We start from the raw sequence: 24,000 nt of genomic DNA, 5'->3' as shown, positions 1-24,000 counted from the left end.
AATCTTCAAACTGAACTGATCATTTTTACTGGCCAAAACTGGCATCAGTAGTTGTTGTTTTTTGCATTGGAGCTCCCCTCACCATTTTCATTTCCATTTGCTGTTGTTGCAGTGAGTGCGATGCAGATGAAGGCTCTGAAAAAAAAAAAGATTGAGTGGACTTTTGAGTGTTGGATTACTTTGTCACGGTTGCAGTATATTTAAAGCAATTATTTAACAGACTGGAAGCAATATAGCACTGTTTTAATTACATTTTAAGTCGAAAAGAGTCTAGCAAGCGCTGAGAGCTTTCTAAATTGGAGCCTGAGACACACAAGGCAGTTTAACAGGCGTTCGTCAGATTTTGAGAGCTCTAGTCAGTAACTTTCGATTCTGCTCGTGGGTGTGTCCCGTGCCGTCGTCAGTCTGGGGGGCTGTCGGCATTCATTTTGGCCGACTTGACATGTTCAGTCGGAGGCAGGGCAGTCGGGACTCACCCGGAAATGGCGAGCGGAATAAGCCTGACTAGAGTCTCTCAAAATCTGACGAAAACCTTTTAAACTGACCTTTGTTGAGCTGAAATGAAGACAGATTCAGCAGCTGTATGGCCTATTTCTCGCTTAAAATGTTTTCAGAAACATGTTTCAGTGAACTATTTTAGTACAATATGAGATCGTATTCTGAACGAGCTGCCATGACAGTCTGGCTTTGAATTTCCGGAGAAAACAAACCCATGTGACGTGTTCGTCCAATCAGCTGCCGGTTTTCATTTCTTGGGCAACAGTACAGAGTAGCGCCGCCTGCTGCTATGGAGACGTATTACGTTCCTCAAGTCGGTGTCGCCTCAGTGTGTTCCGAGGCAGTTTTTGGGACCTCGGGGACCCGACTGATCATTCCGACTGGCTTTTCTGTCTACGGTCGGCCGTCTGGTTGGTGTGTCTCAGCTATAAGAAACACCGGAGAAAAGCCCTTTATGGTAGTCCAACCTCTTTGAGATAAAGGATTGGTTTTTCTTAATCTTTTTTGGAAATTAATTCTGATTCTCTGCCATAATGTTCAGCTGCAAACAGCCTGACTTTGTTATCATCTTGATGAGGCTGCACTTCAACCTGTCACTGAAGACCTAAAGTCCATAAGTAACGTGTGCCTCATGTCAATAGTCATTATGTCCCTTTCTTGGGTGAAAATCCCCATTGTATAACTCGAATTTGCATTGGGATGCCTCTTAGACGAACCCTTAAGGTTCGCAGCTAAAGCTAAACAGAAGGCAGAGTAATTAATGCACATTAGAGCGCCCAGTAATCTCTGCCCGTCTCTGTGTGGCTTTGCCGAACACCCAATCAGCCAGCCAGTCTGTTACCCACAAGCCCCGGTGTGCAGTGTATTAAGGGAGTGTACACAATAAGCTGAGTTGTGGAGTTTCTGCTATAGCCAGTCAGCCATTTGGAGGAGCATATTATCCAGGCAGAGCTAAGCCTCTGCTGAGCTGAGGATTGCACCACTGAGTCAGAGTGTTGCTGTTGTTGTTCTCACCTGCTGCGGACAGCAAACCAGCATGGCTGACTGACTCACTGACTGACTGACTGACTGGGAACTCAAAGGAAACTAGGCCTGCCTCTCAGCTGGAGTCACTCAGAGTTGAGGCGAAATGGCCCTCCGCAGATCCCCCTCCTCTACCTGTGCAGGTGAGTGCCACAGTAACCTATAGGAAACCCAGCAGGACTCTCCTATTGTGTGGCCTGTCCTGCCTGTCCCTCCTGTATCCTCACCCAACAAAAAGGACACACTAGACAGGACCACCGTAGAGTAACTGCCTATTGTCCCTTCCCATTTCCCCCCTGTGTGTTTGTGTGTGTGTGTGTGTGTGTTTGTGTGTGTGTGTGTTTGTGTTAGCAGGCCGTGTGGGGCAGCCATCCACATGCAGCTCTTTACGGAAGGCAGGGTGTACAGTTGCATATGAACCTGCTGTAGTTTAATTTGATCATTCATTCAGACCCCTCTGTGCTAATTTAGTCCCTGTGTTCTCAGCTAGTCTCCTGGAGGAACTATTTTGCCACATTTAAACAGAATTAATCAGTTTTTAAGGATGATTTTATCTACTAATATCTACTAGACACGTGCTCCCTCGCAGTAAACCTTAAGCAGGGCAGTAATCTGGGTTAGCTGTTACGGCTGATTTCAAATGACCCGTTTGGTTTATTGAAAAAGCACCAGTGCTAAGCTAACATCCTCATGAACTTTGAAAGGCAGAGGCTCAATGGAGCATCCTAGAAACTGCCCGGCACTGAAAATCTGTCTTCAGAAAGGAGAAACTTGTGCGCAGTAGTGCATGAACATTTCATTGGGCTGCTCCAGGGGAAACATTTTGACACGATGCGAGCAGCCGATATTGACTGCAGCAGGGGAATGAGTTGGCAGCTCTGGGACGTCAGGATTTACTATCCAGCCTCCTGGAGGTTATATGTTCCACAGTCATTATTATACCGTATCTTTGATGGGAGATGGCCGATTGATAGCCAATAATGACGTCCCTTTACCTAGAATGGGACATGTGGAAAGTTCCATCAGTGCTGTTGTATGGAAAGTTAGAGACCCCCTCCAGACAAAATATATACTGTTCTTGGAATAACAATTTGTGTCTGATATGATTCTTCTTCCAAAAACCAAAACAACGACCTTGTTAAACAATTGATAGGATGCGATGTACTTCTCCGTTATTAAAGAAAACCTATATGCATATATTTTTTACATTTCAGAAGTGTTACGTAGGGATTTGTATTTTGTCTGTTGTGTGTGTGTGTGTGTGTGTTGTGAGTGCCTCCCCTCTCTTCTCCAGGTTAATGGCTGGTAATTGCTGCACACCTGTGTTTGCTGAGTGAGCACACCTTTGTTCACTCAGAGCACATCTGTGTCAGCTCCCGGGATAAATGAGGGAGGAGACCCCACCACTTTCCTCTCTATTCTCCATACCTTTTGTTGTGCTGGCTGGCGGCAGGCTGTGCTGACCACAGCGTGTGTTGGAAGGTTTTACTCCTTTGTCCTAAAAAGGATGGTGTTTATCTTGTACTTGGGTTTTGTTTAAAATGTTGTCTTTCCTTTGTCATTTACTAATGCTGTGGTCTTGTCTCTTTGTAGATCGGCCTCTGTCTGACCGTGGCGAGCTCGCTTTTTTGTTTAACTAATTTTCTTTCATTTTTTTCAACTAATGTGGAGCTTTACTGCACATTTTCTGTTTGTACTATTAATAAGTTGTAGGCTACTGATAATTTAGTTACAAGCGTCTCCCATCCTTCCTTCAGTTATTTTAACATCAATGGTTACTCTCTGGTGTATAGGGTTGTAACATATTTGGGGGCTCGTCCGGGATCTGAGGAGTTGGGAGATTATTGGATTGTCTGTTGATTTGATTTTGTTAAACCAATTACGGTGGCTGCGGTGGTGGGTATTAGTGTGGGTGTAATTTTTCTGGTTTTAGTTGCCAATCAGTAAAACGGCATCTTCAGAAGGGTTAGGGCGAGTGATCAGCTGGGCTGTTTCCGTCATTCCATCGAACACACTTATTATTTTGCCTTTCTTGTTTTCGAGATAATTCTGGGGAAGGGAGCGCATCTCCCGAGCCTAGCACACCTCAGAAGATATACAGGTAAAGTTGGGATTAGGTAGGGTCTGGGGAAGTTTGTTTATAAAGCCGGACGTGTGTGTGACATTCTGCATTGGTGCCATTGCTTGTAGCTGCCTGGTAATGTTGTGAGTTACCATAATTGTACGGGTGTAATACAGTGGTCGGGTTAGCCTGGCTAGCTGTTAAGTTGGCCAGTTGGCTATTAGTGTTTGTTAGCCTCATCTGGCTAATGTGGGTCCGTTGAACGCAGTGGTGTTGCAGGCTGTGGTTTTGGATTTGTTGCGGCTTTGTATTGAAGATGGCCGATGACGATTCTGATGTGTTTTTGGCTGCTCCCACATGGGATCAGCTAAACAAGTGTAAAAAGTCTGATATGTTTGCTCTCGCTGCACATGATGGCATTTCTGTTGCAACCACTCTTCTCGAAGAAGAGCTGAAAGCTGCAGTTGTAGACGGTTTAGTCAGCAAGTGTTTGCTCAAATTTTGCCAAGCTCAGATGGAGCTTCTCTTCTGGTTTTTGGGAGTGGTGGTACAGCGGGTCAGCTTGTTGTGGGTGTCTGGTTCTGCTATAACTCCTGGTATAGTGAGGCGAGCCTTTACTTTGCCAAAGTTTAATCCATTCTCGAGCTGGAGTTGAAGGTGCCGTTGGCCCATCTTCAATTAGAGGGAGAAGGAGGAACGTGAGTTCCGGAAGGAGTTAAAGCTTAAAAGAATAGAGGCTGACACTGCTGTTAAGATGCGTCAGTTGGAACTGGAGAAGGGCAAGGCCGGCGGCAGCCCTGCTACAGCTGGTGTAAGTGTCTTCAGGGGACGCCACTCCCCCTTTTGAGTGCACACCAGCCCACTCGTCCAATACCATCGTCAAATCCGTGGACGACACAACCATCGTGGGGCTTATCTCGGGTGGAGATGAGTCTGCGTATAGGGACGTGGTCAAGAGACCGTCATAGTGGTGTTCAGTGAATAACCTCACACTGAACACCACTAAAACAAAGGAGATGATGTTAGACTTCCGGAAGAAGGGCAACACAGACCTGTGGCCACTTTGCATCAACAGCGTATATGTGGATAGGGTGCAGACTTTTACATTTCTGGGTGTCCATGTCTCTGATGACCCCTCCTGGTCATCAAACATAGTGATGACACTAAAAAGAGTACATCAGAGACTTTACTTTCTCAGAGTGCTCAGAAGGAACAATGTGGGGAGGAAGCTGCTGGTGGCGTTCTACCGGGTTACCATTCAGAGCAATCTTACATACTACATCTCATTGTGGTATGCGGGCTGCACTGCTGCAGATTAGAGGGCTCATCAAGACTGCAGGAAAGATCACCGGCTGCTCCCTGCCCCCCCTGGAAGAACTTGCCACTTCACGCTACATCAACAGAGCAAAAAAACATAATTGAAGATCCCTCTCACCATGGTCTTTGGACTGTTACCATCTGGCAGACGCTACAGAGCTGCTAAAACTCAGACCACCAGACTCAGACACCGAGCCATCAGCCCACTAAATAAACAAAAAAATCAAGTAATTACTGCAATTCTGCAATCTACTAAGCACTCGCTGCACTTTAAATACTTTTAGTATATGTGTGTAAAGTAATGTGTCGGATACATATTGTCTTTCACGCCCCTGAGCGGAGAAGAAAGACCCAATCGTCTCACCTTACCATGTTGAAGGTGGTCTGTGCCAAGGCTTCGCATGATGATGGTGATTGACGTCATATCTCATGGTTAGGGAACACGTTTTGTTTTGTATGTACCATTGCGTGTTGTAAACAGTGCAGTGGGGGGGGGGGGGTTTGCTACATAGGGATTTGTATTTTGTCTGTTTTGTGTGCCTCCCTTTCTTGTCCAAAAACCCCATACTTTATTCTTAATAGTCACATACACACAGTACAATGTAGTTAAATCCTAGGAGTAGTAGCAGTGGACAGCTATACATACATCATCTGGGGAGCAATTTAGGGTTAAGTGTCTAGCTCAGGGACACTTTGACATGTGGCTGGAGGAACATGGGATTGAAAAGTCAACCTTGTGGTCACGGGACGAGCACTCTACCTCCGAGCCACAAGCCACCCCAATAAACATTCGCCCCATGTGAGGCTCAAAGATCATGAGGCTGGCGCGCTCCCTACTGCGCCAACGAGGCTCTAAGTTTGAGGTCCAGGTTAATGGCTGGTAATTGCTGCACACCTGTGTTTGCTGAGTGAGCACACCTTTGTTCACTCAGAGCACACCTGTGTTTTCTCAGCTCCCGGGATAAATGAGGGAGGAGACCCCGCCACTTTCCTCTCTATTCTCCATACCTTTTGTTGTGCTGGCTGGCGGCAGGCTGTGCTGACCAAAGCGTGCAGTGGTAGGTTTTACTCCTTTGTCCTAAAAAGGAGGGTGTTTATCTTGTACTTGGGTTTTGTTTGAAATTTTGTCTTTGTTTTGCCATTTACTAATGCTGTGGTCTTGTCTCTTTGTAGATCGGCCTCTGTCTGACCGTGGCGAGCTCGCTTTTTTGTTTCAGTTTTCAACTAATGTGGAGCTTTACTGCACATTTTCTGTTTGTACTATTAATAAATTGTAGGCTACTGGTAATTTAGTTACAAGCGTCTCCCATCCTTCCTTCAGTTATTTTAACATCAATGATTACTCTCTGGTTCATAGGGCCATAACAAGAAGTTTACCTACTAGACATTTTCAGTTTATGTGCACTTCAGTTCAGGTTCTCCCACCACACAAGTTGCACTTTGGACAACAAGTCCTCCAAACCATATGACTATTTAGGTTGTTTATTCCTACCCTTTAATACGACTCACAGGAGCGTTTCATAAATTAGTGGCCCTAGCGGTGGCAGGAAATACTAACACGGCACAGGTTGAGGCACAAAAACTACTTGGTTATATTTAGGCACCAACACTTATTAGTTAAGTTTAGGAAAGATTGTGGCAGGTTTAAAATAACACGCTACTTTACTTCCGGAGAACGTGACATATCGTCGTTTGTTCTATAAAGTTAATAAAAAAAATTTCAAACAGGACTCAAACCCTGGTCTCTTGGGTGAAAGTTCTGTATTTGTTTGACCCATCCATCCCAACCTACCTCTTTATGTGGACATTTGGCACACTTATATTTCGTAACTTATGTCCTGCTTTGCTCCCGTCATATGTACTATGGCCACTAGAGGGCGGAGTCACTATAAACGGAAATATAAGTCGTAATTGCTGCTTGAACAAACGACTTATGTCGTCGTTTTTCAGGGAAGGACAGTCTCATTTTGGACCACGATTGGCTTCCAACTAGCTGTCGTGTCACGAAATGCTGCTTGTTCACTTGTTAAATTCAGTTTGAATGTGCCCTCTGGAGTTTTCTTGTAAACAAACAGAAGTTATGTTTAGATTCAGTGTTTCTCACCGAAATGCATTGTGTGTATCACAAACGCATTTCCTTCCTTGTAAAACATTTGCAAAGCCGATTTTTTTAAATGTTGACTTGCTAGCTTTCTTTTTCTTCCCCGTCATTGTTGCCGCATTGCTGTTTTTCGTGCATTACGGCCCCCTGTACACAATCAGTGAAATATGATGAAACCGTGTGTATTGCCTCACCCACATGGGTTTGTGTGCATCCTCGTGCACGTGCATAAAACAAACAAATCGGGGAAAAAACAGCTCCATATCTCTAATAGAGAAACTTCAGATGATGAATGTGAAAACGGCTGTCTAGTGTCAAACTCTGCACTCACATCATTCTGCACAGTAAATATCAAATATCCATGTAACAAAAAGGAGGGGGACTTTAATAATTAGGACAAAAATCTTGTGAATTTAAGCACAACACAATGCTCCGTTAATGCTTCGTGAGCAGGCGTTGCAGATCTTGTGCGTCACTTCAAAATGCGGGAAGTCTTTACAGCTTGCATAATGCACAAGTATTTTAGTTTATTCAAGATGGTAATAACATGAAAACCCAATTAAGACAGGGTTAAAAATGTATTCAGCTGCGTCCTGGCAGAGGCTTCCATACAATCAGTGAGCCAGAGCTGAGACAACATGTGATAAAAGCATCAGCTTTAAGTCTTTGTGCCGTGCTGCTGCCCATTAGCTGTTCTCTGAAGGATGCCCTTTGTCTCTGCCATTAGAAATTACTGTTATAGAAAGAGTGTTTATCTGGTGAGAAACAGGGGCTGTGTGGAATTCCAAAAGGTTTTGATATCATATCAAGAGTCTTTTTGAGGAAAGTGAGGACGCTGGGCACACACAAGGGGATACAAAGTCTCCAGAAGACATGTGTATAAATTGTCATAAAGGTATCAGCAGTAATCTATGGAAGGACTTATATATTATAAGACTCCATTTGTAATTTCAATATTTCATAAAGATGTTTCTCCACTGACGGGGGATCATTCGCATGTCTTCTGGCACTCACCAGTATTGCAGGGATACTGGCAAGATATAAGATGGGAGATTTACAAAAGATACTGAACATTGTCATTCCAATGGCTCCTATGTTGTTTTTTACTGGGAGTACCTCCTTAGAGGGGGGGGGGGTCAAGGAATGTCACAGTTTGTTGTCACAGACAGTAATGTTTCAATATGCACTCATTAAAGTGAATTTGACTGACAAGACAGTTAAAGTCCTTCTTACATTACTCAATAATTAAAGTCGTAATTTTAAAAAAAGTAAAAAGTTTTGGATACATTTTTACTTATTCCAACCATCTTTTAAGTTAAGAGTCAATATAGATTACATATTGCAATATTAATATCAAAATCATTATGGAAACAAAACTTTGCTAGATATTGTGTTGTTACTTTGGCCAGGTCATCATCAAAAAAGCGAACATTACATTAAAGGGGAACTATGCAGTTGTTTTTTAGCTTAATTTACCTTAACTGAACAGCTTCGGAGTCATTGGAATGGTTATATGACTTTTATTTTGGGTTGAATGGTGCTCCCCTCGCTCCCCTCACGATGTAACGAATTGCTTCATGGCACTGCACGCATAAAGGAACCGGCTAGCTATAAGAACAAGGTAGCGATGGAGTTTTTCACACCATCGTCATGGCTGAGCCGGCAAAAAAGAAACAGAAAGCTAGGAAAGCATTGTCAGAGGAACAGAGAAAGAGGAAACGGCAGAAGCCTGCAAATCCGATGCTGACCTGGCGTTGTTGCTGTTGCACTTGTAAGTATCTCTGGGATAAACTCAGTTTAATCTTTGTATTTCTTGTTATTGTGACCTCAGGATGTTTGCTATTGTCTGTAAAGGTTTTTATTATGATCGCTGTCTGTTACGGACTTACTAGCTAGCTTACTAGCTGTCTACCTCAGTGGACATGGCCCCGTGCGTTCGCCGGCTTCTATGAAAAGAAATGCACATGACCAGAGGGAGAAGATGGGAGGGGGGAGAGTCGCCAACGGGTTTTTACGACAGTGTTGCCAAATATCTATTCTGAAGCTGTAGGGGAAGCTCTATAGAGAAACCTGCGAGAAAACAGCGAAGAAATTGCCAAAACTGCATAGCGCCCCTTTAATGATTTTGTCCATGTTGAGATTAGTTGCTTCCATTTTTTTTGCTGCGTTGCCACGGAGACCACACCGCACTCAAGCTTTTCGGCAAAGACCCGCCCTACTTTGCATCGGATTGGCTAGAACTTGCTTCGTTGGTAGGTGGAAGTACGATAATTGGTTAAACCCAGCGCATCAAAAACAAATCCCATGTGGACTTTTTAATTTATTTACTTTTAGTCATACACCGGAGTACTTTAAGCCCTGTACTTTGTATACTCCTACTGATTGCCAGGAAAATCCAAACTGTAAATTGAACGAAAGCACCTTAAGTGACAAAAATCCAATGGACTCAGAGACTGAAACAAGTCTATGTAATGGAGTACTTGACAGCATAACTACAAATGAAAACGGACATTTTTCTACAAAGATGGAGTTATGCTCTATCTGAACTCTATCGTGATCAGAAGCTTGTGAGGGAAAAAAAGAACAAATAATGAAAAGCCCTCTGTCAAGGAATGTTCTACAGTATAATGTTTGATGTTTAGTGTTACTGACATTGAAATTTAAATAAAAAAAAGTTAAGTCTCCAGGAGCACCTTGTGAAAGGAAATTTGTTATTGGATATAATAACAGACCATAAATGCAAGCTTTGAGCAAAAATATGCTAAAAATGCTAAATCAAGCATTGCGAAATGTTTTATGAAATACATTGCCCAAAGATGCAATGAGTAACAAGTCCAAATTAAGATATAAAACCTACTTGAGGAATCTGAACGAATGGCCGTTTCCAAGTGGACAGAATGTATTTGTTTATTCCATTTTATACTTTATTTTGAAATGCGGAAACTTTCAACATGTTTATTCTGTGATGCCCTGCTTTATAGTTATTCATGAGGGATTTTCTTATTCATTTCCCCTCCTACCAGATTCAAACTGGCGACCTTCCAGTTACAGGGCCGCCTCTATAACCTCCAGGCGACTGTGCCGCTGTCAAGTGAGCTGTGAAGAACACAAATGTTTCCTTATAGGCCGAAAATGCTTCAATAGAGACATTATGAAAATATTTCCCCCTCTTGACCTGGCTCATGCTCGTACAGTACGTTTAAGTGTTGTACAGCCTGTGTGTGGATGAGAGAGAGAAAGAGAAATTGAAATGGAGAGAGCTGTCCGTGGTGCTGAAATGAGAGCACAGCACGTGGCCTGGTGCGTTACTATGGCTACAGCGGTCTGTATCCCTAAAATAACCATACACACACACACATAGTAACCTTATGAAAAAAAAAAAAGGCAATCTGTTGCGGTTTCTGACAACACAGCAGACGTATTGATAACGATGGAGAAATGTCCGTTTCGTCACCCGTGCACTTTAACTTCCTGAGGGGAGGACCGTTTGAAAAAAAATCACAGTTCTCAAAATAAACAGTGGCTGAGCAACAAGTAATCAGCTGGTGTGTTTATTCTTTTATCCTTCCCTGCACCGTGTGGAAGATACAATTAGGACCTTTACCCCATTTGCAATATTTCCCGTCTTGTGCATTTTTTTTTCCTTGTATTATATTGTGTTCTTTCTGTTTCGAGAATGACTGTTGAGAAGTTGGCTTTACGTAGGCTCGTCCTTTGTAAAGTGCTTTGAGACGGGGTTTGTGATTGACTGACACACACGTCAATTAGCACAGTGTGAAACAAAGCTTCAGCACCACTTTGCATACGTGGGGCTACAAATAAAAAAAGGCATAGTAACTGAAAATGATGATCCTCAAAATCCACAAGTCTGGAGACCAAGACATCTTAAAGAAACTAATCAAATCTCCACCCTTATGTGGAAAACGTTTTGTGAGGAAAGTGGATGAGTAACGTTCTCTACTTTGTTAATGACAGACGTCAAGGCTCTTTGCTCTCTGAGCAAGGAACCCGTAGCTACAAATTCAGGACTTTCAGGAAATTCAGGTGTTTTTACAGGGCAGCTTACATGTGTACAGTCTTTCCACTATTATATTATTATGGAAAAGACCAAACTGGGAAACAAGAACTTCTACAGTAGACACTGCAGTCGTGTTGTTCCAAGCAATGGTTTGACATTTTGGGAAATACGTTTTTTCGCTTTCTTGCCAGGAGTTAGATGAGAGGATCAGCACCACCATCATATCTCACCTGTTAAATATATGGCCACAGCCAGCAGCCGGTTAGCTTAGCTTAGCATAAAGACTGGAAACAGGGGGAAACAGCTAGCCTGGCTCTGTCCAAACAAAACAGTACTCCTACCAGCCATTTTAAAGCTCACTAATTAAGACCTTATATCTTGGTTGTTAAATCCATACAAAAACTAGTGTATAAAAATGACAGGTTGTGGGGGAGATGTCCCTTACCTTTCTGCTTGCTTTGTGTTGGCATTTTAAACTCGATTCAGGAAACATCCTCCTAGCTAGAACCGACAATCAAATTTTATAGATTTTTTTTTTACAGTAAAATTCTCATCACACACTTGACAGCCATTTTAATTCCAGAGCTCGCCTCCCTACGTGTACATGTTCCACCAAAACAAGTTCCTTCCCAAGGCTATTTTGTAAAGGTACCGTTGCTCCGTCCGGCGCTTAGCGCCTCCCAAGACGATTGTGATTGGTTTAAAGAAATGCCAATAAACCAGATCACGTTTTCCAGAATGCTGTAGGTTTTGAGGTTTTGAGGTTGCCTCTTGGGTAGTCTCACATCGCCAGACCTTCCTCCACAGCGCTGCGGAGGAGGGTCTGGTTAGTCCACAAAGCATTCCGGGATTGGAGGTCTGGTGATGCGAGACAACCCAAGAGGAAACCTCCGGGTCTAAAAAAAAATTAAAACCAACGCAGAAGTGCCAAAAACTGCAGATCCTCGAATGGCCACTTGAGGCTGGCTCCCGAAAGCGCGGCCACGGCCGTAGCAAGCTATGAGGTCACCAAGGTCCGGACCTCGGTAATCATTTCCTGAAAAACCCGCTGTCTCTCTGCATCTGAATGACATAAAACTGCTTGAAACTGAAAGCTATCAATAAGACCGACATCTGTGTGAAAAAAAGTCCTGAATTCAAAATGTTACTGAAGTCAAAGTAAAGAAGTAGGCTGTCATCAACAAAATGTACTTAAAGTATAAAAAATAAAAGTACTCTTTATGCAGAATGGCCATATTATGCTGCTTTCATCAATCACACAAAACAGTGTATACTAGCCTGGCTCTCACCAGACCAAGCTCAATCTTTTAAGATTGAACATTAGTCTGGGGAGTCTGCTCTGTATTTTCTACTGCACAAGAGGCGTGATCAACGGGCATAGTTCAATAGACTCTGGACGCAATTGGATAGTCCTTCAACCAATCAGAGCAACGATCTGGGTGACGTAGCAGCGACAAGCGGCATCAGCGGGTTTCTGTTGCTCCGGTGGCCGCCATGTTGAATGTAAACAAGAAGCTGCGTGGTCGTTTCTCTATCGCCCATCGTGTTAAACCCGCCAATAGCGCGCCAGGTGGCTAAGCCAGTTTGTGATTGGTCCCCCGCAGATTTGTAATGGAAGCAGGATAGATAAATATACAGGTTTCCAGCCTGAGCTGCTGGTCGAAATCAAATTGCCAGCAGATCGGGCTGGGTTTACCCAGTCTAAGTGTATACATGTAAGAGCATTTTAATGTTGTAGCTCATCAATGTGGAGCCCATTTTAGACACTTTGTTTAAAAAAAAGTGTCAAATAAATGTAGTGCAGTAAAAAGCCCAGTATTTCATTCTAACATATAGTAAAGTAGAAGTATAAAGTAGCAAACTGGAAATACACAAGTACCTCAAAACTGTACTTTAGCTACATGAATGAATGTACTTTGTTACTTTACACCACTGAATGTGACAAATTGTGCAGCTTTAATAAAAGTATTTTGACCAACAGGTCCATTTGTATATATTTAATTATACAGTTGTAGAAGGACCTCACTCATTTCTGCGGCCCTGTTCACAGCAGAATGAAACATATTTACAGCCTGGTGCAAAAAAAATGTTCTGGTCTCTATAGCTAATTTCCCCCTCCATGACAACTGTATGGGGGTTGAATTTATTTATAACTTACCCGTTTTAATTATATTCAGCTCAAAGTTATGCATAATTAAGGGGGTGTCGCTTTGGGTGACAGCTGGGCTGTCGTCACAGGAGGTGAGCAGACTGTAGGCTTCATTCGGCCCGCCTCCGCTCCGTCCACGCTCCACCTCTTTACCCGCTTTTAGATTAGGAGACGTCGGGCACCGCCAAGATGGCGGACGGCCGGAGCTACCGGGAGCCGCCCACTTGGAGCTTCATTTTGTCTCCTCGCAAACCTATGGGTGACGTCACGGAGCCTGCACATTTTACACACCATTCCCTTTTTATTTATTTTTTTAATTAAACAAATGAGATATAAAGTGTTCATTAATGAGGTGCTGGTAGGCAGATTGTATTACCTTTGGACGGAGCTAGCTGTTTGCCCGTTTCCAGTGCTCTTTGGATGCTTTTATATAGGCCTTAGTGGTCCCCTAATACTGTATCTGAAGTCTCTTTTATATAGACCTTAGTGGTCCCCTAATACTGTATCTGAAGTCTCTTTTATATAGGCCTTAGTGGTCCCCTAATACTGTATCTGAAGTCTCTTTTATATAGGCCTTAGTGGTCCCCTGATACTGTATCTGAAGTCTCTTTTATATAGACCTTAGTGGTCCCCTAATACTGTATCTGAAGTCTCTTTTATATAGACCTTAGTGGTCCCCTAATACTGTATCTGAAGTCTCTTTTATATAGACCTTAGTGGTCCCCTAATACTGTATCTGAAGTCTCTTTTATATAGACCTTAGTGGTCCCCTAATACTGTATCTGAAGTCTCTTTTATATAGGCCTTAGTGGTCCCCTAATACTGTATCTGAAGTCTCTTTTATATAGGCCTTAGTGGTCCCCTGATACTGTATCTGAAGTCTCTTTTATATAGACCTTAGTGGTCCCCTAATACTGTATCTGAAGTCTCTTTTATATAGACCTTAGTGGTCCCCTAATACTGTATCTGAAGTCTCTTTCCCGAAATTCAGCCTTGGTGCAGAATTACAGCCACTAGAGCCAGTCCCACAATGAGCTTTCCTTAGGATGTGCCATTGAGGAGGAGATAAGGGGGGGCAGGGTGGAGGGTGGGGGTGTGGCCTTGACCAACTGCAACTTTGCTCGTTCGAGGGCCATGATGTCTCTCTCTCATGGGTGGGCCAAATTCTCTGGGCGGGCAAAGCAGAGAAAGGGGAGGTAACCTTGCTCCTTATGACCTCATAAGGAGGAGATTCCAGATCGGCCCATCTGAGCTTTCATTTTCTCAAAGGCAGAGCAGGATACCCAGGGCTCGGTTTACACCTATCACCATTTCTAGCCACTGGGGGACCATAGGCAGGCTGGAGGAACTCATATTAATGTTAAAAAAACCTCATAAAGTGAAATTTTCATGCCATGGGACCTTTAACTGTCTGTTGGATGTAATCTCGTGGGCAGATCTGAGCGTAATACCAATCTTCTTCTCTTTTGACTAACTGTTTGCAAACTGACAGCTGGCAAATCTTTTCAACCAAATGTGTGAACATTACATTTATAGTCATGCTGTTGTCTGAATCGCGTTGCGGTGGAGGAACCTTCTCTTTTTATGTTCATTTTATGACAGCTCTGAGGTGTATAAATGTGAAGAAAGCTTTTGGAAGTTTCCGCACGGCTGCTTTGACTTTGCCTGGATAAACAAAAGAAAGCTGCACAGGACGAGATGTGAAAATACACCTGAATCAATACAGCTGAATCATCCAAGATGTTCTAGACTCTCTCCTGTTTTACTTCTGTGTTTGGTCCTTGGTGGGAAATATTTACCCCGAGTAAACTGGACCCGCTGTCTATAGATGTCCCTCTTCACCTCATCCATGTGGAGTTTAAGTGACTGACGTCACAATGCACAATTTCTGGCTAACAAGTTCCTTTTAAACTTTCAAAATTGTGCAGTTATAGCTCAGCATGAAGTTCCCTCGTGGAGTTTTAAATGACCAAATGTCCAATCGAGATGCTGATCCCTGAGTTATAATTCAATTCAATTGTATTTATAGTGTCAAATCACAACAGGAGTTATCTCAGGACACTTCACAGATATAGTAGGTCTAGACTACACTCTATAATCATTTGTCTTTCCAAAATAAATGTCTTCCAGGATCATGGACCAATGGTGTGAGCTTCAGGCGAGTTGCCACAGCAATAAGCGAGTCGTCGTCCATCCACAGCGACGGCCTGTATCATCTGACCAAGGACATGTCCGGCATGGGACTGGACCCCATGTCCCACAGCATCCTGGAGCCTGCACCTTATAAACAACAACCCTGGGCTGAGGAATTAGAAACTTTGTTACAGGTAAAAAAAAAAAAAAGGACCACAGAAAGGATGTGTGTAGGTCAAAAAACTAACAAAACAACAACAACAACGTAATAATGTACTTTTTGGGAACCAGTTTGAGATTAAAGCCTGCTCATACACACTAGTAGTATCTCGCAAAAATAACTTAATGTAATGTAATATTTCCTGCATGGGTACCGTGTTGCATAGCATTGCATCATTTTATGATTTAGCAGCACAAAATAGAAAAGAAATCTTATTAAAATGACTTCATGACTTTAAATATTTCATGGTGATGATGGAGGAAGCTGTTCTTATATAGTGTGCAAGATGTTTATTCTTGTAGTCTTTCAAAATAAAAGTTGAAACTGAGTGATAATCGGGAGAAGAACCGAATACAACCTGAGTTTGAGTCAAAAGCGTAAACACGTGAGTTCAAGGTTAATGTAAGTTTAGGGAAAAGACTTCAGTTGAGGATTTAGGCTGATATTAGAAATATGTTAATGGTAAAGCCTGGGGTTAGCAGTGCCTCAGAAGGTATCTGTGTGTGTGTGTGTGTGTGTGTGTGTGTGTGTGTGTGTGTGTGTGTGTGTGTGTATCGAGTGTAAAATGTTATCTTGTAAAATGCTTCTTCGAGGATAACAGAAATATAATCCTGGGATAAAAGCAATGCTTCAAATACATTTTATATTGCTTCCGTGATTACGGGGTAGCTATTAGAAAAACACAGGTCTCTCTCAAGGTGACATCAGTGGGCTGTCTAAACCAAGGCTGCTTCCTCTCTCCACACTGCAAAAAATATCCACCATAACCTCTCTTTTTTTTTTTTTTTAATAAGAGCATAAGACATATTTTTTAATTTTAAAATAGGAAAAAAAGGCTATTGGGAAGGGTAATATAGTATCACATTTTATTGCAAACCAAGTTTTTTTTTTACTGTCAGATAAAATTTGAGATGTAGCCTATTTCAGAAACAGGCAAAACTTCTAAAAACAGGTGAAACCACACTAGAAAGTATTTGGTAACTACGTCATCAACAAATAATAATATGATGATTTGTAATCTTCAGTAATTATCGGTAATGCTATAAGCAATGTTATGTTATTACTAGTTTAGCGTATTAGTGTATAGTTTATAAATGTAGGTAGATAATTAATACTTTCTCAATGGTTAATAATTGTTCTGTAAACCATCTATAAACATTATTTGGATGGCTAGTAGTATTACATTGCAACTAATCCTTATTATAATTATCCCATGGATAATAAGTGGTTTGTAAAGCATCAAGTAGCCTAACATAACACAATCTTTTTTTTTGCTCGATGGCGTTTTAAGCCCCAAACGTCTCCTTCCAGGCAGCGCTGCGACTGTTGACTTCAAGGCACCTAACCCTAACCTTAACCATTGCCTAATCGACTTCAAGGCACCTAACCCTAACCTTAACCATTGCCTAATCGACTTCAAGGCACCTAACCCTAACCTTAACCTTAATCCTAACCATAACCATTGCCTAATCGACTTCAAGGCAGCGCTGCGACCATTGACTTCAAGGCACCTAACCCTAACCTTAACCTTAACCCTAACCCAAACCTAACCCTAACTGCCTAAATGCCTGGAAGGAGACGTTGGGGGCTTAAAACACAGATGAACTCTTTTTTTTGGTGATCTACAAAAGAGATGATTATCTGATTATTGTGCGCTGATAATAGCTATCTAAGTAATGCTTTAAAAGGTATTTACTAAACATTTACAAGGTATTCAAATCATCGGTTGCAACTTTATAATAGGCATCCAAAATAATGTTTATTGACGGTTTACACAAGTAAGCTTTACAAATCATTAATCATTAACAAATGAAAACTCACTATAATATATAAAATGTTATGTGTGCAATAATAGACTCTTAGAATCACATAAATTACGGCATTACTTATCATTAGTAAAAATAAAAAATAATTATAATTTCATTGTAAAATAACTGTTAAGTAAAGTTTAATCAATCAACAATTTACCATTTCTTAGTAATGGTTATTGTTAAGTGATACCAATTATTTAAATTCCCATCAGTTAGGCAAAATGTGTTGATTGTCTTTACTGCAAACGGCATTTTAGAGACTCAGCGTCAAGACCAAATAACTGATTGGAGACAGACATTTTTTACAGTGTGGCATTCTCCGTGCCATAAAGCGCCGGCGGTGCGCAGGCAGCCTCCAGATCACACACAGTGGGATAGATGGGTATCACCAGCACGCGATCAGGCTGCTGAGTCTAAATGCGCAGCCCTCTTCTAGCGGACCCGTCCTTCTTTGGCAAAACAATACACCCTGGTGTAGATGGTAGATGAGCCGTTGCTGCTCTTGGACTGTGGACTAACTGGAGTGACCTCCGGTGTCATTTTGGGATGATGGGGATGAAGGTGGTGATGATGAATAGGGCTCTTTTTTTCTGCAAAAACCGCCAACTTTCACTCTATCTCTTCTTTTTCTTATTCTACTTCTCTGTGTGTCTTTAAAGCGCAACAGCATGCAGATAACCCCGAGTGAAGACAAAATCCCAGTAAGTACACCAGTATCCATCCGCCGACACTCTTTGTTTTCTTGTCTTTGCCTGGAGTTTAATTAGCTACACCTGTGACCAATCTGTGTTAGGCTAATGGCTCCACTGTAATAGTTATAATACTCGAATTTACATTTGGTTGCAAACTCCGCAAAGCTGTTTACGGTAAAGCTTAGCAACACTAAAAACCAGAGTTCAGAATCTGTTTCTGTAAATACTATTGTGTTGGAGACTATTTGACAGGTATAATAAAACACGACAACACGTTAAAAATGTTTTATGGTAGCGGCAAACAGGTGAGGTTCTTTAAAAATATTTCGTTTTTTTTCCTTCTGGGAACCTTCAGGGAACGGTTTTGTTAACCTTTAACCAACACGAGCATCTGGGAACCTTCTTGGAGCTAGCTAGGCGAAACCAAATGGTAGCCTAATCGTTCCTGTACTGTATACGTTCTCCTTTATGAAGACCCAGAAACCCTTCGGTAAAGTTCTATGAGTTTGAAGGTAGCGGCCATTGTGTGTAGGCCTACTGTAGCATAGCTTACATGTATCTTCTGCGGGTGAGAACTTTTAAAAACTTCCAATGGATAATATTATTTTTACTTGACAGTATACTGCTGCTATGTTTTCAAGATATTCCAAATTTGACAATGGTTTTTATTTCTTGACATCTTTTGACACGAGGAACCGTTAGTCTGGGTACAGTTTACTGTTTAAAGAACTTGCACACCCACCCAGGTGTGTGCTGATTAGACCTCATTTGGGCGGAGCTATGCTGGGAATAATATGTCACCAAACTCCATAGCTGTGTCTGAAATCACTCCCAGGTTCACTCATTAATTATTTACCGTAATAAACACTCAATTGGGTATTCTATAACGAGTGGTATTAAGCATACATGTGGGATTTTTTCAGTGGTGTAGTCTAATGTATTGTAGTGGGTGTACTGTACTGTATATGTATATGTATGGCCCAGAATGGGACTTTGGGGGTCTGGGTGTCCTCCCCCAGGGAAATTTTGAGCGTCAAAGACTTAATTTCCTGTATTTTGATACACTTTTATGCACCAATTCACAGCTGAAATACCTTTTTATTTAGCCTATGCAAAGAAAAAAAACAACACAGATGACAATTCAAAATATGTCCAAAATATAATGGTAAAGTACGTTGTTGCGTGTCATTGTCCATTTTTAAGTGGGTATATGGAAATCCTGGAGCTTTCTTAGTAGGTATACTGCGTATACCTGCTTATCACGTAGACTACACCACTGGATTTTTTGGTAGAAAGAGGACAATACTTTTTGTTCAATTGTGGAAATTGTTCGGGGTGCTTCCACACTGATAATACGGACATTCAAATAAAATGGCAACAAGTGAATGTAGTAAATATGGCGTGATCTTGGACACAGCCTGTGTAAAAAAAAAAAAAATTGATAAAGGAAGAGCTGCAACTAATGACTATTTTCATTGTCGATTAATCTGTTGGATAATTTTCTAGATTAATCAGTTAGTTGTTTTGTCTATAAAATGTCAAAACATGGTAAACACACTGTTAATGAGTGTTTCCCAAAGCCCAAGAGGACGTCCTCAAATGTTTTGTCCACAACTCAAAGATATTCAGTTTACTGTCACAGAGGAGTGAAGAAACTAGAACAATATTCACATTTAAAAAGCTAGAATCAGAGAATTTTTACTTTTTTCATGAAAAGTTACTTAAACCGATTTAAACGATTACCAAAATACTTTAATTTAATAGTTTTCAACAAAAAATGTGTGCAAGGAAGATATCAATCAAGCACAGTCTGTGCAGTCGAGGGCTGGCCACGACTAAAGAAATCCCCACACTAATATGATTTTGTCGACTAATCAATGAGTTGATTTAATCGACAGATCTGTAAAAAGAATCATGCAAAAGCACCAGTTTAAATCTTGTGTTTACCATAGGGCTGGGCGATGTGGAGAAAATCAGATATCACCATATTTTTGACCAAATAACTTGATGACGATATTGTATCTTCACAATTAGATTTTAGATAAAAAAATCATCAGTAATGTGGATATAATGACTAAGTGGGTAAAGACAAATAATAGAACAGCTAGAACAGTCTGGTAAGTTCAGAAAAGGACATCACTTTACTGTAATGCAGCCTTTAAAACCAGCAAAAGATAAAACTTAAGCCATTTACGATATTACGATATCTGAAATCTTAGACGATATATGGTCTCATATCACGATATCGATATAACAACACAACAATAAAAATATATTGCCCAGCTTTAGTTTACCACATATGCGCTCATAAGTTTCTTTGTAAATAAGCATGAAAAAGCATAACAAATGACTAATCGACTAAAGAAATCTTAGTCGGCTAAGACCAAAACGACCGATTAGTCGACTAAACGACTAAAAGGGGGCACCCCTATGCATGCCTTAGAAGAAGTCCAATTAGTCTAAATAAATGAAAAGACCTGTGTGGGAGGACCATGGATGCCTGCGGGGCTTTTAAATATTTGAGCTAATCTGGCATTGGAACCAACAAAGCACGTGGCCATATTTCAATGATATCCAGATCCAAGATAAACTTCCTGTTTACTGACAGCCAGGACCAGTAAGTGAATTCCGTAAGCTACATTTTCTGATGTTTCAGACATGTACTGAATGTCAAGCACTGTGAAATCAGAGTTGAAAATCGAAGTTGGCCTATTCAGTAAGAGCCCTTTGGCTACTGGGAAATGGTAAGGCATTTAAAAAATTGTGCCTTGTTTAGGCCTACAAGATCATTCAACTGACACTGTCATGGTGATCCCTGATACCTAGTATGCAAGGCTTGAAGTTGCCACTGATTCATACATAGCTACCATGCCATAGTGTGAGCTTACAGCAGCTTGTTTGCTAGCTAGGTTATTAAATATCATTAAAGTGTCTATAACTGATATTTTACACTACCAATGGATCAAATGAAAATGTGAAAGGCATTGCTCATAGTGATGAACCGTAACAAAATAGGTGAAAAATTAAGCTAATCCAGTCTTATTTGTGGGAAACTTGAGCTCCATACAATACATGTGTGCCATGTGCCAAATATTGCAATGTCACTTACATAAATTAGATGGATAAATAATAGCCATTTAATTAATGTAAGTGATGTTGCATTATTTAGTGCTTCAACAACAATGCAATATAGTCATATAGCTGTGACACACACACGCAGACACTAAGTGAAAAGAGTAGAATTTAACTTAGCATAGATGCACAACACTATATTTTAAAAACCTGTCCTGCTGATAAGTTAAAAAGATCTCTCAAGCCCAGAGCCTATATAGTGTTACCTCTTGTGTCCTCCATGTTTAGTCTCCCTCTCTACTTTCCCTATTCTAAATAAAGAATAAAACTGCCAAAGGTGAGCTGGCTGCCCACTCTGCTGCTGAAGGTTCTCACTTCAGTGTTTTTGAGAACCTGCCAAAAGCCACTTCTGTTTGCGTGTGCTGACAGTGCAGTAGATGCTTAAGTTCATTCAAACAGTTATTACATAACCCCCGCTGCTGCGTAAAGGTTCTGTGTATGCTGTCTTTAAACAGTGTGTATTTGTTAAATGGATTGGGATGCCTTGCATTAATTTTTGTAAAGAAATGAGAGTAGGACGGAGATGATGGTTTCCTCAATCTGAGAGCAGTTTCAATGGTTAGTGCTACTGTGCTACTGCCACTGTTTGTACAGCGTACGTATTTCTACTTTATATTTTACATTCCCTTTTGATTTCTCTTGGCTCCCTGCAGGTTGTGGAGTCACTTTCAAGCCCTCGGGGCAGTGCAGAAGGCCTTTACTTCTCCGATGGCAAACGGAAAGTTGACTACGTTCTGGTCTTCCATCATCGGCGGCCCGCCTCCATACGATCTCGTGCCAGCGCCACAGTTTCACACGACAGGTTATCCATTGTTTCCAATGGCAACTTTGCCCCTTCGGTGGGCTCAGATCCGACGGCAGGAAGAGGCAGCATACCGAGAGTGGGGGCTGGCTGTGTCGGCGAGGTGTTCATGGAGCTTGGTCGTGCAGGAGGGAATGAGCTAACAGAGCCTGCTGACCATGAGATGCATCTAGTCAGACAGGAATTTGAGGCTAACCTGCTGGAGGCCGGCCTGGAGATAGAGAGAGACAGAGAGGTGAGTGTGACTGTATTGACGCATATCTTTTACTTTCTAATGTTATATTACTATGTGCTAATGCAGTTGAGAGTGATGATTTTGGTGAGATTTCTTCTTTTGGCAGATTAATATCCTTGTGGAAAACTGGTGACCAGCAACCTTGGTCTGAAACCATCTGTATGGAAGCTAGGAACATTTAATGTATAAATATAGAAGCCCATTGTACTCAAGGATGAAGGTTTTTATTGTCATAAAAAAAGAAATATAAACAAACATCTTAAAATCTTTTTTATTAGATAGTGTAGACCCACAAGGAAAGGGGATGACACAGAGTGAAGGGCTGTGCGTTGAATTTGAACCCAGTCCACTGCCAAGGACTCAGCCTACGTTGGGTGCACACGCTACTCGGTGATCTAGAGATCTCCCTGAGTCTGTGATTCTAATACCAATACATTTTTTGTCAAATGCAACGAATATCTCCTCACGGTCTGCTAGCTGTCCATTCTGTGTGTGCGTGCTGAAAAAAATCCTGTGTTCTTACACAGCCCTGGCTCTGTAAATGGGAAACAAACTAAGGTTTGGACCGAGCCACGCAGCACTATAACGTTTGTGCTCGTGCACAGGACGGGAAAGACAATGGATGTACAAAGAGAACGGCTGTGGGAGCGAGAGGGACGCTAAATGCCAACGCAGACTCCACCTTTGAATTATTGTTTTTTGCCGACTTAGGGGCAAAAAGTCGGTAGTCTTTTTGCCACTAGTCTGGCCTACCGGATGTACAGTCTGGATGAACAGTGCGGGTATGAAGTCTGTTGAACTGTTTGGTATCTGGAAAAAGCATTGTTCTTTATTAAAGTTGAACAATTATGGTTAATCTTTTTGGTCACAATACCTGCAGAAGTAATCAGGATAACTTCAGACATTAACCGGCAGCCTGTGGTTTGATACACAGACTAGATGCTACAGTTTTTACCGACTTTACAGGATTTTTAAGATCAACCCTGACAAAGGATCTGATGTAACCGTCTTGAGCTATTTAAGGTGAGCGCCTACATACGGCACCTGGCTCAGATGGTAGAGGAAATAGGTGGGTGAGACTCGATGCGTTGTTAAGGTTATAAGGTGGCTATTACACCAGCAAGAGCCTAGTGTCACAAGGAAGTTTCTATTAATCTTTGAAATGTATCTTTTATTTCCATTTTTATGTTTCATGCACCGTGTTCAGCCTTCCTTTGTCACCTTGCTGCTGTTGGACAAAATAATAGAAAAACTACATAAAAGTGTGTTAGCTTTAGAGCACACAAAGTGTACAGGCACAAACATGGATTCTGATTAAGAGGGCTAAGATGCAGTGATAACATGATTATCGATGGATCATGATGCATCAAAAGCTTTTATTACTACATTATTTACTTTTAAAACAGCGTATGTGTAATAAACCATGGTTAAAACAAACATTTACTTCCACTATCTTTTAGTTTAACTTTTTAAATTTTACGATTTTTGACATGCCATAAAGTTGCCATAATCTTTCAAGAGAGAATTGTGATTCATCTAAGAATCAACTTTTTTTTGCCACCCCTAGTATCTTCAGTACTTTCAGTCCAAATCAACAAAATACGTCCAAATATAATATAAATATAATTCGATACACAGGTAGGCCTGCCCAGTTAAAGCATATGAGCAGTCAGTCAGAAACGTCTTGTATTCAGGGCAACACACAAAAATGCACAAGTTGGTGCAGGCTGCACCAAACCTGCAAACCTGAGCAATGGAGAGAAAAATCAAGTCTGATGAGTCATTCTACCTTGTTCTGCTGTCCAGG

The 24,000-nt window shown here is 41.5% G+C and overlaps 1 protein-coding gene across 3 annotated transcripts in view; it reads left to right on the top strand.

Moving 5' to 3' along the window:
- The first annotated feature begins 1,253 nt into the window (after positions 1-1,253).
- Positions 1,254-24,000, top strand: part of ano2b (anoctamin 2b) — an 83,063-nt gene continuing 60,316 nt past the window's right edge. Inside the window, exons 1-4 of one of the 3 annotated variants that reach the window (XM_039792489.1) lie at positions 1,254-1,664; positions 15,299-15,495; positions 17,992-18,033; positions 21,810-22,193. In XM_039792489.1, the coding sequence (XP_039648423.1) occupies positions 1,628-1,664; positions 15,299-15,495; positions 17,992-18,033; positions 21,810-22,193 (660 nt within the window). In that variant the 5' untranslated portion in view covers positions 1,254-1,627. Of the gene's footprint in view, positions 1,665-15,298; positions 15,496-17,700; positions 17,894-17,991; positions 18,034-21,809; positions 22,194-24,000 lie in introns of those variants that run through there. The other 2 variants (XM_039792490.1, XM_039792491.1) reach the window with 2 other exon arrangements.

This window comes from Perca fluviatilis, chromosome 23 (genome assembly GCF_010015445.1).
Source record: "Perca fluviatilis chromosome 23, GENO_Pfluv_1.0, whole genome shotgun sequence".
Classification (NCBI taxonomy): domain Eukaryota; kingdom Metazoa; phylum Chordata; class Actinopteri; order Perciformes; family Percidae; genus Perca; species Perca fluviatilis.
The sequence above is the reverse complement of the archived record's forward strand: the minus strand, read 5'-3'. Positions and strand labels throughout refer to the sequence as shown.